This window comes from Balaenoptera musculus, chromosome 5 (assembly GCF_009873245.2).
Source record: "Balaenoptera musculus isolate JJ_BM4_2016_0621 chromosome 5, mBalMus1.pri.v3, whole genome shotgun sequence".
NCBI lineage: Eukaryota > Metazoa > Chordata > Mammalia > Artiodactyla > Balaenopteridae > Balaenoptera > Balaenoptera musculus.
The window spans coordinates 117,803,963-117,820,409 of NC_045789.1; the positions used below are offsets into that span (position 1 = coordinate 117,803,963).

General features: G+C 36.0%; 1 protein-coding gene across 3 annotated transcripts in view; it reads left to right on the forward strand.

Annotated features, from left to right (window-relative positions):
* The window catches only part of LOC118895162 (bifunctional heparan sulfate N-deacetylase/N-sulfotransferase 3), a 141,186-nt gene that overhangs the window by 86,233 nt on the left and 38,506 nt on the right, over positions 1-16,447 (forward strand). For all 3 annotated transcript variants that reach the window (XM_036851962.1, XM_036851963.1, XM_036851965.1), the window contains exons 5-6: positions 1,360-1,545; positions 6,481-6,609. In XM_036851962.1, coding sequence (XP_036707857.1) covers positions 1,360-1,545; positions 6,481-6,609 — 315 coding nt within the window. The remainder of the gene's footprint in view (positions 1-1,359; positions 1,546-6,480; positions 6,610-16,447) is intronic.

Below are 16,447 nucleotides of genomic sequence, written 5' to 3' on the forward strand. Positions count from 1 at the left end.
AATGCTGACAGGAGATCGGCTATGTTAGGTTGGTTGTGAGCCTTTTATGCCTTATTGAAGGAGTCTGACAGATACTTTGGTAATGACAAACGATTGGCAACCCTTATTCCTTCTGTGTTCAAGCGCTCATACACTTCCTTCACCTCCTGTTATTTAGGTTGAAAAACAAAGCTAGCCATGTCTTTTCCACTTCTTCCATATCCATATTTCTACAATTCAGTGCATTTAGCAGCTTAATACTATGGTTCTTTGTACGTGAAATTGCACTTTGGCATGAAGACAAGCGATGACCAAGTCAGAGGAAGTCTATTTGGGTAGAACTTTTGAAGAATACAAAGCAGTTGAAAAATACAGATAGAAAAATATAATATCATTCAGGAGAAAAAATACATGTCTACTACTGACACCATGAGTGTTCTTTTAATAAAAGACATCTCATCTTTTATGCTAAAGAGACTTTATCAGGAATAATGGACCATCTCAAATGAAGAAGAATAATCACAATTATACAAAGTTTTCCCAAGTCCCTCCAAAATAGTCTAGTTGTCACGTAGATTTATTTTCAGAATTTCCAGACTTGGTCAGGACCAAGTGAATAGAGGAAGTAGTGAGAGAGAGACAGAGAGAGAAAGAGAGAGAGTAATTTTGAAATGATTTTTTAAAACTGGACTCATTCTATATACTAAAGCTGGATTTCAAATCAACTAGATTTCCAGATTGTTTGGCTCATTCAGTACCTTCTACTTTCACTATAACCAGGGCTTTGGCTTCAAAGAAAATTGCTCTATAAAATTTTACCACATTTTCTAATCAAAAGTGTGTGCTTCTAACAAGGCAGGGAACATTGTCTATTACTGGCCCTCTTGCTGAGAGAACAACAGAAACGTGGCACACTTGGTAGAAACTGGGCTATAGACAAAATAAAATCCTGTTAGCAAGTCTAGTGAACGCAGAATGTGTTCTGCCCTCTAAGAAATGCTGGTTTTATTTTGTGGGGAGTGCTGAGTGTTGTCTGTAGCGAGTGTTTGTCATTTAACTTACGGAGATCGTGAGGAAAGGTGAGTCACAGGTGACTGTGACAGGATGCACTGAACGCAGGCTCTTTCACATTATTCATTAAAAGCACTAGTCCTGTCCCATCACCTCTTAAACACACATGTATCATCATCAAAACTGGTGGAGTGGCTATCAGGCTTCACGAAGTCTAGAAGCCTTAATGTTTATCACTTTAATTTTGCCATACAATTAAGTAATGATGGAGTGAAACAAATGTATTTATAGTACATTTGAAAATCCTGGGATAAAAATAGGATCCAGATAAATCTTCCCACATGCTAACTAACATTTGCTTGGTCTTAGGAGCATGGCATTCCTACTGACATGGGCTACGCGGTGGCCCCTCACCATTCGGGCGTCTACCCTGTACACATTCAGCTGTACGAGGCCTGGAGGAAAGTCTGGAATATTAGAATCACCAGCACGGAAGAATATCCACACCTGAAACCAGCTAGATACCGGAGGGGCTTCATCCACAAACACATCATGGTGAGCTTCCTCTGGTATGCGTAGGGTAGACCTCATGCCGCCAGACTTAATTCCTCATTTTCAGAAAGAACGAAAGAGAAGAACTAAATATTAAAAGCTGAACAGAAGGAAAAGCTCCACGCAGCAGGAAACATATTTTTCATACCCAAGCAAAGGACGTTTTCATCAAAGTCACTTCTTTTCAATTCTTCAAATATAACTTTAAAATGTTTTTTACTGACACTATTGCTATTAAGCAGGCACTGACGTTAAAATACTAAGGAAACATTACATCTAACTTGCAGATAATTTACAGAAGCCATCATTTCTTCAGAAAGTTATTTAGCATGTAAAACTAACACCATCTCTCTCTATATAAACCATGCCGCTCTTGCCAGGCTGTGTCCTCTTTATCATATCAGACTAAAAAAAAAAAAACTATTTACAACAAGAAGCCACATGTCCTGCATAATCATTAACAGATCATAATATAGAGTACAAATAAGAGATGATGTTAATGAAGTCATTTCTATCCATTGCCGAATTCTCTCCAAAGCTTCTCTATTTTGTTTTGTGTTTTTACACTGGTGACAAATGTATACTGTCGAGATATATTATTACCTAATACTTTGTGAGACCTCTCAAAGTAAGTAATTAAATCCTAATTTTTTCTGAAATCAGAAAATCTAAAGAGCACTGGTGAAGTTAGGAGTAGGCCTCCTGATTTAGACGCACACTGGGAAGGAACACCACACAGAACGCTATGTGGTCCGGCACCATAACACTGTCAAACTGTGTTTGAACAGATGTCCACCTTCTAGAATTAGGTGTAACTGACTCCTTTTCAGACAGTTTTCCTATGTCGGCAAAAATTACAGATTGGATAATGACATTTGTTTTACTACAGATAGGATAATGAACTTGGATCAACTTCCATCTTAACTTTTCCCTCAATAAAAACTGTTGTAAATGCTATATGGGGACATAATGGCCACATTTTATCCCACCTGCCATTCCTCCTTACTGAAAATGAACTCACTGTGCCTCAAGCTGCCAGTCTTTTGACTTGGGTTATATTATAATTTAAAAGTATGCCAGTACTCTCCTGCCATGTTTAAATCATATGCAGTCTTGGTAGAATAATAAACTTAAGTCTCCAAGGACTTTATTCAATGGTGTTCTCTTTTGTTTCTGTTTCTCTCTGTAGTGCCAGAAAACTTGCTTGGATATGTCCCATGACATATGTTCATTTTTGTTTCTCCTGAAAACATATTTTACCTGTATTATAAATGCAAGAATCTGGCAGGTATTAAAGGCTCTAACAGATTTCCTGTTTTGAGGGAACTGTCCCTGAGGTTCCACTTATGCAGCAATCCGTGGAAACTCTGTTTGCTTTGTGGACCCTTGGATGAGAATTTCCTAGTGGGAAATGTTCCAAGTTGATGTGCAGTTAGAGAGGACAGGGCATGAAGTCATCCTAATAGAGTTGCAAGTGGAGACCACAATAGCCAATATGCCCTCCTAGGGAGAGACTGCAAAGAAAAAAGAGCAGGGAACTGAGGAACAAACGTTACTTAGATCACACCCATATCCTGTTGTATGAATGAGCGAAACTGGGTTTTGATGATCTATTCACAAATCAAACTTATAAGGCCTTAAATGAAACTTATTATCTTCCCTTCAAACTAGCTATTGGTCCTGCTATCCCTAATTCAGTTCTGCAATTTGAACATCACACTGACCCCCCCATTTCCAATCAGTCTCTACATTCCGTCAATAATTCCTTCATAATATTTTAAAATTTCACTTCCTTTCCCACAGCCTAATTCACTGCCTTGACTTTCATTTGTAAACCATGGTGCTGGTTTCTACTTCGTTTATTTACAGCTTCTATCCACCCCTCACTGCAGTCCATCCCATGGAAAGTGCCAACCTTTTAGCCCTAAAATGCTGCCTCATCTTGCCTTCCTAACCTGATTCTTTCCAGTTGTTTCCATACGCCTTAACTTGCTCTTCAGGGACCTGAAAACAATTTAAACTGTCTACCTTTCCATCTCCTGTTGTCCCGTAGCTAACACAGACTCACTCCAGACAAAAAGGTCTGCAGCAATATCGCTGTATCTATGCCTTTGTCATTCTTTCCACCTTGAAAGACCACTTTCTGATCACTCTCTACCTATTCCTATTCCCTTTATTCCTCAGTATCAAGTTCTGTATCTTATATAATTTAATGTAAAGCACCTTGGTATATATATAGCAGCTCAATACCTAGGTAAGGCCTACACTGATCTTATTCTCCTCTGAATTCCTATAACACATCGTCTTGTAACCCCATTAGGAACATAAAAGCTAGATTCATGCCTTATGTACAGGATATTGGCTTTAGGTCCACTGGCCGAGATTCTTCTGACTATGGCTTTCATAACCATCTCCTAGTTATTGTCAGGAGCTATAAGGTTTCCAGGGGCTCATCAATATCTCAAAGTTTGAATTTGACAGCGTTACACTCCCAGAAAGAGTTCTAGAGAGCAGTTCACAGCAGAATGCCTAAAACCTCTCTTATTCCTTCTCTAACACAAGAGAGCCATTTCAAGGAACATGTTCAGTGTCCTGTAGCATTGGATTTAGGGAGCAAGGCAATGGGATATGACCCTCTTACACTCTGATGATCTCCTCAGCCTCCTTTGGTGGTCCACTGACCATCCTAGGGCTCATGGTGACTCTCATCCTCTCAGCAAGTGTGATCCTCCCCCGAGTTGCAGGGTAAAGCCTGACACTTCCTCTTCCCTCTGTTCAAACTCAAATAATCTGAGAAATAAATGAAATCCAAATTTCTTTTCACTTCTCTCTCCCTTTTGCATAGAATCAGCTAGGCAATCAAATCCCAAAGTTGGCTCTGTATGTTGCCATAGTTTTTCAAGCAAGATATTCAAACTGAATCCTAAAAGCGATTCAGAATCATGCACGTTAAAATGTAAAACTAGGGCTTCCCTGGTGGCGCAGTGGTTGAGAATCTGCCTGCCAATGCAGGGGCACACGGGTTCGGGCCCTGGGCTGGGAAGATCCCACGTGCCGCGGAGCAACTAGGCCCGTGAGCCACAATTACTGAGCCTGTGCGTCTGGAGCCTGTGCTCTGCAACAAGAGGCCGCGATAGTGAGAGGCCCGCGCACCGCGATGAAGAGTGGCCCCCGCTTGCCGCAACTGGAGAAAGCCCTCGCACAGAAACGAAGACCCAACACAGCCAAAAATAAATTAATTAATTAATTAATTAAAAAAAAAAAAAACATTTAAAAAAAAAAAAATGTAAAACTAACCTGGCGTTTAATTACATGTAGGCATTTCATTATTTACCTTTGGGGTATTTCTCTTTATCCCAATATACCTTAAATCCTTCAAGAATATAAAGGCTATAGCTTTGTGTTCTCCCACCTGGACTTGCAAAAAATTTTGAATAAGTATTTGTTAAATAAATAACTGCTATGTAAAATTTAATTTCCAGGAAATTACATGTTCATGAATTGTTAGGGGATATATTTGATTCAGTTAGAATACCTCTGCCCTTAGTTCTTTTTTGTTGTTGATTTTGTGCATAACATTATGAGAATGCATAATGCTTTTAAACAGAAACATCTTCAGAGCTACTAATACTCTGCAATTAAACTGAAGTTCTTGGAATGATTTCATCAAGATAAAATAGCTTCTAAGGATATAACTTTCACCAGTTTACCAAAATAAATAGGATAGATACAGTTTTGATTTACACTGAATATGTAGTTTATTGATTGAGCTGGGAATTATGTTTTCTAAGAAAACTTTCCAAGGACTAGATTGAAATTTATTAAATACATATTCAGTATATTTCTAGGAAGTTGCAAAGCATGGGGATTCCTGTACAGGTAATATTTTGAAAGCACTTACTGAACCAATTGTGCTTTAAGAATCAAGACAAAAAACAAATGAAGATCAGTTTGCTTAGGACAATAGGCAGAAGACCTGCCTGTGTAAGATTCTATAAAACTGGTATCCCTCCAAAGTATACTAATTCATGTTCTGCTACTTCATGGGTGTAATGACAAATGCAGGTCGTAAAGAAGTCATTATATAAAGTTTAGCTAAAGTTTGTACCATCTTGCACAGCTTTTGTTCACCCCTTCTTTTATAATTGTACTGATATTTTACCAGGAAAGCTGTAAGAATTTGAAAAAAAATCCTTATCACTAATATGTATAACTGAAGTAAATAATGACTTTTATATACAAAGGATGAAAAGAAGACTTTTTACTGAGTGACCTTTTTATCATTTTGTTTCTGACACTTTATAAAAACTACTAACCAAATGCATCATCTCTTTCTTACTTTTGGAACTAGCAGGCTTCAGACTTAGAATTCGGGGCAATTACTACAACCTACAGTAGTCCTTTCAGAGTAGAACAGGAACTATGATTTGTGTCTCAAATATTTGTTCTAATTTAAAATGTCATTTCCTAAGAATCACGTTAAGTTAATAATTGACTTCATTTTCTAATGCATGTGTAGAATTTGATAGAAGTATTATCCTTAAAAATTTTGCCTACTAGAATTAAAATGTAGCACAGGCAAGTCCAATATTTTTAAAGTCTAATTTTTACTTTTTTTTCTTTGTTTTATTTCTTAAGATGCTGGAACATACTAGGCTTCATAACAGAAGTAATGACATGGAGATTTAAAATACATAAGTGGCTAAAATAATTCAAAGTCTATCTTAGTTTTAACGTATTTCTTCCACTCTCTTCAGTATTCCTGCTGTAGTGATGTCATCCCCACTTTCCCACATTGTGAAGAACTTTGGGGGTGTTGGTTAAGAGCTGAATAATGACACCAGCTTGTACATTATTTTCCATGAGGGAAAAAGCTAAGTTTCAACATATTAATTGGTTGAAAGGAAATTTTTTCTTACCTGTTCATTCTTCCTTCAGGTTCTTCCAAGACAAACCTGCGGGCTTTTCACTCACACAATTTTCTATAAAGAATATCCAGGAGGTCCTAAAGAGCTGGACAAGAGTATCCAAGGAGGTGAACTTTTCTTCACTGTGGTCCTCAACCCAGTAAGTACTTTGAGTTATTCTCCAAATAAATAATGAAAAATGACAGGGCAAATAACAAAGAGGCCAGGGTTTTGCTAGTTATCAGCCAATCAAGATGAAGTTTCAGTTCTAAAACAGTAGTTAAAAACTAAATGGAACCACATCTAGTAATGGGAGCAAACAGAATATTCTACAAGTAGTAATGACATGAGAAACTTACGGAAGAGCCAAGGAAGTGCTCTAGCAAACCCTCCTCTGCATTGGAAAGTGATCAAAATTCAGAGATTCTTGCTTTTATGCAGAGTAAGATTTTTCACCTATAAAACTCTCCAATTCCCAAAGGGACCAGTTTTTCATTTAGGTGACTATTCTATTTTTTTCTTATTTAAAATAAAAGTAGAAGCAAAATGGGAGAGGAATTAGATAAGCAAATAGGGTCACTGTTGGAACATTCACATTAGATCTTATCTTGCTGCCTCTCAGGCCAGGGCAGAGCAGCCTGTTTTATTGGGTTACTGTTCTTCCTCCTTTACTTCTTAATACTAGGGTGCCAGCTCCCAAATGAACCATTTGTACTTATTTCTGCTTGAGGCCAGTGTTATAAAGTTGTATAGAAAACGAACTAACTGAAGTAAGGTGTATAAGGAAAAGAAGGGATTTTTATTTCCCTTCTGAAGTTCACTGACATAAAAAGTAAAGCTGTATTTATTTATAGTAAATTTGTCCCTGATGTTAGCAATATTCAAGTGAAAAAAAAAATGTAATTTTCCAAATGTGAAAAAAATTCTATCAGCATAAAAGTTAGACAAGAGAGGGATAAAGAGAATAAAATTTGAAAGACCCCTCTCTTGACCTTAATTTTACAGGTCTTGCAAGTAAAATTTCAGATATTTTTCAGTATCTACTGGTATTCAATAGCTATCTATTTCTCAGCTCCTAGGAAATGAGATAGAAGTAAGAGTAACTCATCTTTGGGCAAAATCAACATGTCTATCCAAAAATCACCATAGTTTGAAGTTAATAAACTTCTTCATACCCTGAAAAATATAAATAATTCTGATTTATATATCAGAAATAATCTGGTTCTTCTAACTTTTCTATTCTTAACAAATGGAAGTATCTTTGGAATCATCTCATATGGTTTTGTTCTCTTATTTTATCAATTCAGCCAGTAATACACAGGCAAAAGAATTAAACTAATGCCTAATGATGAACTGAAAACTCAGTTAAAATATTCTTAATATGGTAACATTTTCATCAATAATTTTAAGACTCTTTAATCTATAATCTGTAAAATTCTGATGTTTTATATTTCCTTTCATCATAGAGCAACTGTGAACAAGTAATCATCTATTTGATTTTTTTAACCAATAGTTGCTTTGGCACTTAAGAAATTCCTGGTGGTATTGTAATTTCAAAACTTTCTAAACCAAATTAGTTTTATTTACCATGGAAGAAATTCAAAATAAGATCATTCATGTTCAGTAGATTTACAATAAATATTATATTATTTACTGATTAAAAAGCAAAGTATTTTCTTAATTGAAAAAAGATCTTGTGGTAAAGCTTATGTTATTCTTGTATACTGATTTGGACTAAACTAACTGAACAAACTCTTTAAACGTTTAGTAAACCTTGTTACTTTTCAGGCCTTTATCAATAACATTTGGCAATTTTGTTTGTCTTGCTGAGGAGATCCACAGGGAGTAAAAGGGAGAAAACACTACTTCAGGAAACTTGTTCTTCTATGATTCAGAAAACTTTCAGTAGACAGTTACTTTCAGATAAACACTGGAATTCAAAATAAGTGACAGATCTTGTTAGACACCATAAGACATGCAAGCAATCCAAATTAACCTCATCTGGCATGTGAACTATGATTTTTGGAAACAACTGTAGTTCCCTAGAGATTTGTGGTTAAGAGGCCCACTTCTAGACTCAGCCCAAGTCTTACCCAAGGAAAAATTACTATCATTAGCTAGTGATGTTTGCTTTGCAGAACAGAGTGAGTAGTGGCCTGTTTCCTATGAATTCTCCATCCCAAAATTAAATGTTTAGATAAAGTTTGTATTAAAATTAAGAAAGGTCCAGGTGCAGTTAGGCATACTAGTAATTTGGCAGATGACACTCTTTTTAGGCCAGAATGAGAATGAGAAAGCCTTGATGGAATCAAAGTAGATATTAGCTGCAAAAAGATAAGAATTTTAATTATAGTGGATTTGAAAGATAGCCATTGTGAGCTTCAGTAATACTCCAGGCCTCGATTAGAAGTATCATTTTCTGAGAATGCTGAATGAGTTTGCTGTTTACTTCAAAAAGGTAGATGTGCATTAGAAATATACATATGGCTTTTAAATATATTCAAATATATTTGAATGAGTTGAAAATGAAAATATAAGCAGGGTTTTATTTAATGTGCTTCTAAATTTTCTTCCTATATGTCAACATAATATCAAGGTATTCCAATAACTTTTACCAGTATTGTGGTGAGAGGTGGTTACAGTGAAGTACCTCTCAGAGTTAAACTAGAATAAATCACAGCAAAGATAAGTATGTTCCTTAAACAGAATAACTCTCTGGCCTGAAATGTTCTACTGTTACCAAAGTATTTTTCACTGCTAAAGAAAAAAGTGTCAACCTTGGAAATTTAATACAAAGAGTGTCAAAGACAATGTTAGCACTGCATAAGAGAGAGAAAACCTTGGCCTTTTCCAAATGAGCATTTCCAGTGTCATAGGCCACACACCTCGGATGTGGGTTGGATGCAGAGATTTTAATAGACGCTGAGGTTCAGGTGCATTTGAGAGGTGGGCCCATCAGGCTATCTGAGCCTGGGACCATTAAGAATTCAATTCTTCTAATTCTCTTTCTGATTCTAAACTCAGCCAGCAACTTCCTGAATACAGTTTGCTTTCCTATATAAATCCTACTATAGGAAAAGAATATGTCCATCATAAGAACTTGTACTCACTAGAACAGTAATTTGCAGCACAATTTTATAAATCTTTCAGTTGGTGAATACTTCCCATTTAACCTGATAACCAGGAGAGGACCCTCCGATTGTATATATTTTAATATTTCAGTTCCTCTATAATGTACAATTCTCCATTTTAAACTAATGGATGAAATTCTGTTTTTATTTATCAGTTTCATTGTCTTTGCTAATTTGATTCTGCCCCCCCAGAAATGGACACTGTCTGTCAGTGTACTGAATCAGGTGTTGGAGCCCATCAGGCTAAGTAACAGGCCCTGAAGTGTTTGTTGATTAATTCAGGAAGGTAATGAATTACCTTATGGATATACCAGGGGAGAGAACCACTAGAACTATCCCAGAGTCACTGTTAGCTATAGACACACAAGCACAAAATTTCTACACAAACATGTAATACACCCACACACAACATTCTTGATCAATTCACAATGCTCCAAGTACCCTTGTATATACTTTAAAAAATAGTGAGAAAGAGTCTACTTACTTTACATACCTACATAAAATAATATGTAGATGGGTACTAAGAGCTAAAACTTATGAAGATGACAAAAAAATATTAATTCTCAGTGACTGCACCTGCCCTCAATAAACAGAACCCTATAAATTTATGACATATATACTTATACAAAAAAAAAAAACCACTACTAAGAGTATACTGTCCATTTTAATGTGAGTTTCCAGTTCTACCTATCTTAGGTAAATGTGATAATACTTAAGTAGTGTGACAAATGGAATAGTTCTGAATTAGACATGATTGTTCCTCTTTTGGGAGCCATATTATATTCTATTGCTCTGAAAAAGGATGTCCCCTTCCTTCTCCAGTGTTCTTATTTCTAATTACAAAATGTCTGAGTCTTTGCTTATGCTCTTGTTCAATAAACAGACTCTAGGTATTGAGTCCTTAACAACCGATATCTGTGCCTCCCTCCAACATGCTTGATAATAAAGTCAGTGCTTACTTTACTTATTAATCCAGAACAGTTGTGGATTGCCACAAGATTCATGCTCTTACCACACTTGTTTGGAATTCAAGTGGAGCAAATCCCTGACAGCATAGCAGTATTATACTTCCTTCATCAAACTGTTAAACATCCCATACAAACAGTAGCTAATCCCCTTATGCCCATATTTCATTAAACACTTTTTGTCTCTCTGTTTCTCAGTTTGATATAGCATCTATCTACCATACCCTCCATACCCTCCTACCCAAATCCCTGAAAGCTAAATCTAAATTGTATTTCTCTAATTACAATTACACATGGTGAGTAGAATGACTATTTCAAACTGGGTAACACATGAGTGAATTACAATGAAAGTAAAACAAAAGAATTCATACAAGATACCTTGTATAAACAGAAATTAACCCACACTGAAATTTTTTTAAAAACTGTAATTTACATGTATATGGCTTATGTGTGCTTATCTATAGAATTCATCTAAAAGAAAACAGCTTTTTTTCCTAATGGGAAATTTTATGTTTCTTTCTTTTCTTATTTACTAATCCTGGAAAACATTGTGATAACAGAAAACTCTTTATTGAAAAATAAATGCTAATAATAACAATAACAACAACTTTGGATAGTAGAAAAATAATTCCTGAACATGTCTAATAATGAGTATTACCTGGGACAGTTGATTAAAAAAAGTCCAGACTTAATGCATCAGAAACTGCAGGGGACAGTTTGGGGACCTGCATACTTATCATGAGCTTTAGGTGATTCTTATGATCAGGCAAATTTGGGAAATACTGCAGAGAAAGAAAATGGAGAAATAATTTTGGTAATCAAAGATTACCAAAAACTGCTATAGAAATTGTGGACCTATGATCAAGGTATGAGAATTGAAAATGAGTCCAAATCTGCAGTAAGATTTTTTTAAAAACCAATGAGAATGAATGTTTTTTCTTAATGACCAGAGAACTCTAGCTTGAACTGGAGTTTAAAATAGAGGTAACTCCTGTTTATCCTTTAAGGATGGCTTAAGGGTCACTTTCCTCAGGAAACATTCTCTGCTCTGGTTTAGAAGTACCTTCTTGTGTTCCCATAGCCGACTCTATGAGAGTCTGCCGACTCTTCCTAAGTACCTACTATCTTGCATTGTCACTGTGGGTTTGCTGTTAGGCTCTTTGCTTCTTGTGGCAGAAAATGTGTCTTTCATCTCCAAAATCATCCCAGTGCCTAAACATGATGCCTTATACCTAGTTTTTATTTAACACATATTAAGGAAGAGAAACTGACTTTTCTAATGGCCGGATACCAAAAACAAACACAATAAATCTGAAAGGAAAGGACATCTGGGTCCTGGTAAGATAATTCTTGAATCAAAAGCATAAGTAAAACCTGTATCACGAGTTTGATGGGGCTGAATTATGTACTCTTGTGTACTGCTCTTCACATATGTAGTTGTCTCTTCTGTATAAAGGCTTGTTTTCATTGAGTTCCTCTGGCTGTAAGAACTAGAGACCCACTCAAGTTACCTCAAATAATGGAAGCGTGGGACTCCAGAAGGCTGAACAATCAAAGTCCATTGGACCTGGAGGGTTCTTCTGAGTCCAAGGCAGTTTCAGGGCCCATAAAAATGAGAATTACTGATCTTGATCTTGCCTTAGTGCTTTAATACAACACAACAGGTGCTTTTCACGTGTCTGAGTGTCTCGTTTTTCTACTACTGACTATATATTACATGTCTGCCTCAAAAGTGCTGCTTGTTTAATGGCTTCTGTGCCCTCATTAATTAATTTTAAACATGACCCAATGTGACTGCATCAAATGTTTTCCATATAACATTCAGCTTCAATTCTAACTTGCTGATTATCTCATCCTCTTGTGGTGTCGCAGATCAAATTCCAAAGCAAGGGAATCTATTTGTCCCAGCTTACTTTTTTGGGTCAGCCAATATCAGTCCTGGCCTGCTGTGAACTGACTGCTCCTGGCTATGGGCACCCCACAACTACCCCCAATCTCCATTCTACACTATGACTGGGCAATGGGCTGCCTAAGGGCTATCCTTTCACCAAAAGCTTGGAAGAGGCAGGTACTATGACTGCTGTCTAGCCTGAATCTGAATCCTGTGGGAAGAGTCAGTATGGTCTCAGCCAATTCCAGAGATCTGGGAGTAAGCTAAACCTTTTTGGAGAAGGCCTAAAGATTAATTTTGAAGGCTGTAAAGTTTAAGTGAGTAGTTCTGTTAGATATAGGACCAATTAATTTCATTCATCATTTTACTGTCTATCTTGCTTCTAGAATGCAAGTTCCAAGACAGCATGTATGTCTTGTGCTTTATTTACTCTATTATCTTCAAACTAAGAAGAGTTCCTGGCATGTCGCAGGTGCTAACAAAATATTTCATAAGTGGATGAATGAAGTTAAATGTCCAACAGGGGTAGGGATACTAAAAGAGCAAATTATGTTCCCCCCATAGTGGAATACATTCACCCATTAAAGAACACATTGTATAATAATTTTTGATGACATGGGAAATAGTCATGATATATTCAGTGAAAAAAGTATGCTATTAGAAAATTAGATGCAAGCATGGAAATAAACTAGAAGGAATTCAGCAGAATGTTAGCAATGGTTGCCCTAGATAACAGGATTAAAGATGATTTTCTTTGTCACGTTTGTCTGATTTTGATAATATGTCTATATTGAATGTCTCTTACTCTTAAAACCAGCACACACACACACACACACACACAAAATGCTACATTAAAAACAACAATAATAAAGAATTATCTAACACTAACAGTGAAGGATGTAAAATGCAATTATTTATTTAGTGATATATCAGGGGTAGAATTAGTATTTACTCAGTTCCAGTTGTTCCCTACCTGTCTCGTATATTACCTAACACCTACCTCACTGCATGGTTATTTGTGTACATATACATCATTTCTCCTATATGAGGGGGCATTCTTGCAGAATTATCTGTGTGTGTTTCATTTTTGTGCTTCCCATGGTGTCTAGATCAATGTTTTAAATCTAATAAATGGTCACTAAACGTTTTTTAAATGACTGACTAAACGTAAGAAGTCATGTTTTAGGGGCATCACTTGACTTATGGCCCATCCAAATGTGAATAATAACAAGCCTGGTTTTAACAAAACTACATTCTGGCACATTCTCTGCTTTCAAGAGAGTGAAATTCAGGATCCAGGAAATTTTTAAGTGGCCCTAAATGTTTGGCAGGTTTTTACAAGTGATGATGAATTAGCCTGACATGGAACAATGGACAATTAAAGCTGGAAAGAACCACAAAATTCATCTACTCAGTCACCTAATTTTAAGCTCAAGCTCACTCCTGTATTTTTCTGTTGAGAACCCAGCCTTCCTGACTCGGAGTTTGGTGCTTCTACCACTACAACATGCCGCTTCTGCACTCCTAGGTAAATTGGCCTTAATGTGATGCACATTACCTGTTAATGTGACTTAGTTACCTGGTACCAGGAAAATGTGCAAATGGTTTAAAATTTCTGGCTATTATTTAGAAAAAGCAACCATCTCCATATTGAGTAAAAAACAAAAAATAAGTGCTTTTGAAAAAAAGCTATAATAAGCAGTTATAGCTAAGGGAAAATGTCAAATGTACTTTTAAAGAACTATGAATAATAAGCTATGTATTTTTTATCTTACAACAATAAATCTTGTTGATGTTACTTATATATTGATAAGACTTTTTAAATTTTTTTTTAATTTATTTTTTATTAGACTTTTAAACTTGTAAAGCCAAAACACTTTATTTCATTTATTTCCTACTTTCCATATCACCCCTATTTTTCTATCAATGTTCTTCATGATTAACTATGGTTTTATATAATTACTTGCCACTGTGAGATTAAGAATATTATAAGAAAGCATGATTGTCTTGATTCTACAGTTAAGAAAAATAGGAGTATGATAAACTCTCAAGCCACTGAGATGGATATTTTTAAGAAATTTAAGAAAATAGATATTAAGTTAAAGAAATGAATATTATGTTATTTTTGTTTAATCCTTTCATAGTTTCACATAACTTATAGGATAAACAAACAAACAAAAAATCCTTCACTTGGAAAAAAAATTAAGTCTGGCTCCTACCCACCTTTATGGTCTCTTTTTTCAATAATCTCATATATGCACCTTTCAATCCACCGGTACCGAAGAATTTGTAGTCCCCTAAACAGGACCTGTTATCTTGTTCTGTGCCTCAGGGTGCTACTGCCTCAGGTTGGAATGCCTTCCAGAAAATCTGAGCTCGTACGTCATCTTTTTACAGAAGACTTCCCCCAACTCTTCAGTTTCTCCTGTGTTCTCATAGCACCCAGGCATAACCCTAACATAACTTGTCCCCAGTACTATAATCGGTTATCTTTCTCATCCAGTGGTTTGTGTATTCCTTGATAGAAAGCATCATGTCTTATTTATTTTGTAATCAAGATATATGCAAAATTTTAGCGCATAGTAGGCTCTCAATAAATGACAGTGCATTAACTTGCCATGCATGTATATGTACTATCCTTTGAAGGAAAATCTAGTTGCCTTGGAAATACTTATTCACAGAATTCACTTGACTCAAGAGTTTGCATTATTGTTCTTTCATTTCTCCCAACATGGCATCCAGGGAGATCCTTTTGAAAGTCATTAAATTTATGCAAAGATGGTCAGTTTCACTCATAGGAAGAAAAATCAAGGTTAAACATATTGAGATACCATTTCTTATCCATCATATTGCCAAAAATTCAAAAGATTGGTAAAATATTCTGTTAACAAGGCTGTGGGAAAACAGATATTCTCATACATCCTAGTGGATGTGCAAAGTGGTGCAACCCCTACTGAGGGAATGCAAAATGGTACAGCCGATATGGAAAACAGTATGGAGTTTCCTCAAAACTTAAAAATAGGACTACCATATGACCCAGCAACCCTACTTCTGGATATCTGTCCCAAAGAATTGAAAACAGGATCTCAAAGAGATATTTGCCCTCCTATGTTCATTGCAGCATTATTCTCAATGGCCAAGAGGTAGAAACAACTTAGCTGTCCATTGACAGATGAATGAATAAAGAAAATATGGTACATATGTACAGTAGAATATTATTCAGCCTTAAAAAGGAAGGAAATCCTGTCATATGCTACAACATGAATGAAACTTGAGGACATTATATGCTAAGTGAAATAAGCCAGTCACAAAAGAACAATACTATATGATTCCACTTGTTTGAGCTGTTTAAAGTGGTCAAACTCATAGAAACAAAGTAAAATGGTGGTTGCCAGGGCCTAGAGGGAGGGGAAAATGGGGAGTTGCTATTCAGTGGGTATAGAGTTCCAGCCATGCAAGACGAAAAAGCTCTAGACATCTGCAGTACAATGATGTGCACATACTGTACTGTACATTTAAAAATTTGCTGAGGGTAGATTTCATGTTAATTTTTACCACAAATTTTTTTAAAATTTTTATTGGAATATAGTTGCTTTACAATGTTGTGTTAGTTTCTGCTGTACAGCAAAGTTAATCAGCTATATGTATACATATATCCCCTCTTTTTCAGATTTCCTTCCCATTTAGGTCACCACAGAGCACTGAGTAGAGTTCCCTGTGCTATACAGTAGGTTCTCATTAGTTATCTGTTTTATACATAGTATCAATAGTGTATTGATCAATAGTGTATATATGTCAATCCCAATCTCCCACCCAATTCATCCCACCCCCCATTCCCCCGCTTGGTGTCCGTACGTTTGTTCTCTATGTTCTCTGTGTCTCTATTTCTGCTTTGCAAATAGGTTCATCTGTACCATTTTTCTAGATTCCACATATATGCATTAATATACAATATTTGTTTTTCTCTTTCTGACTTACTTCACTCTGTATGACAGGCTCTAAGTCCATCCA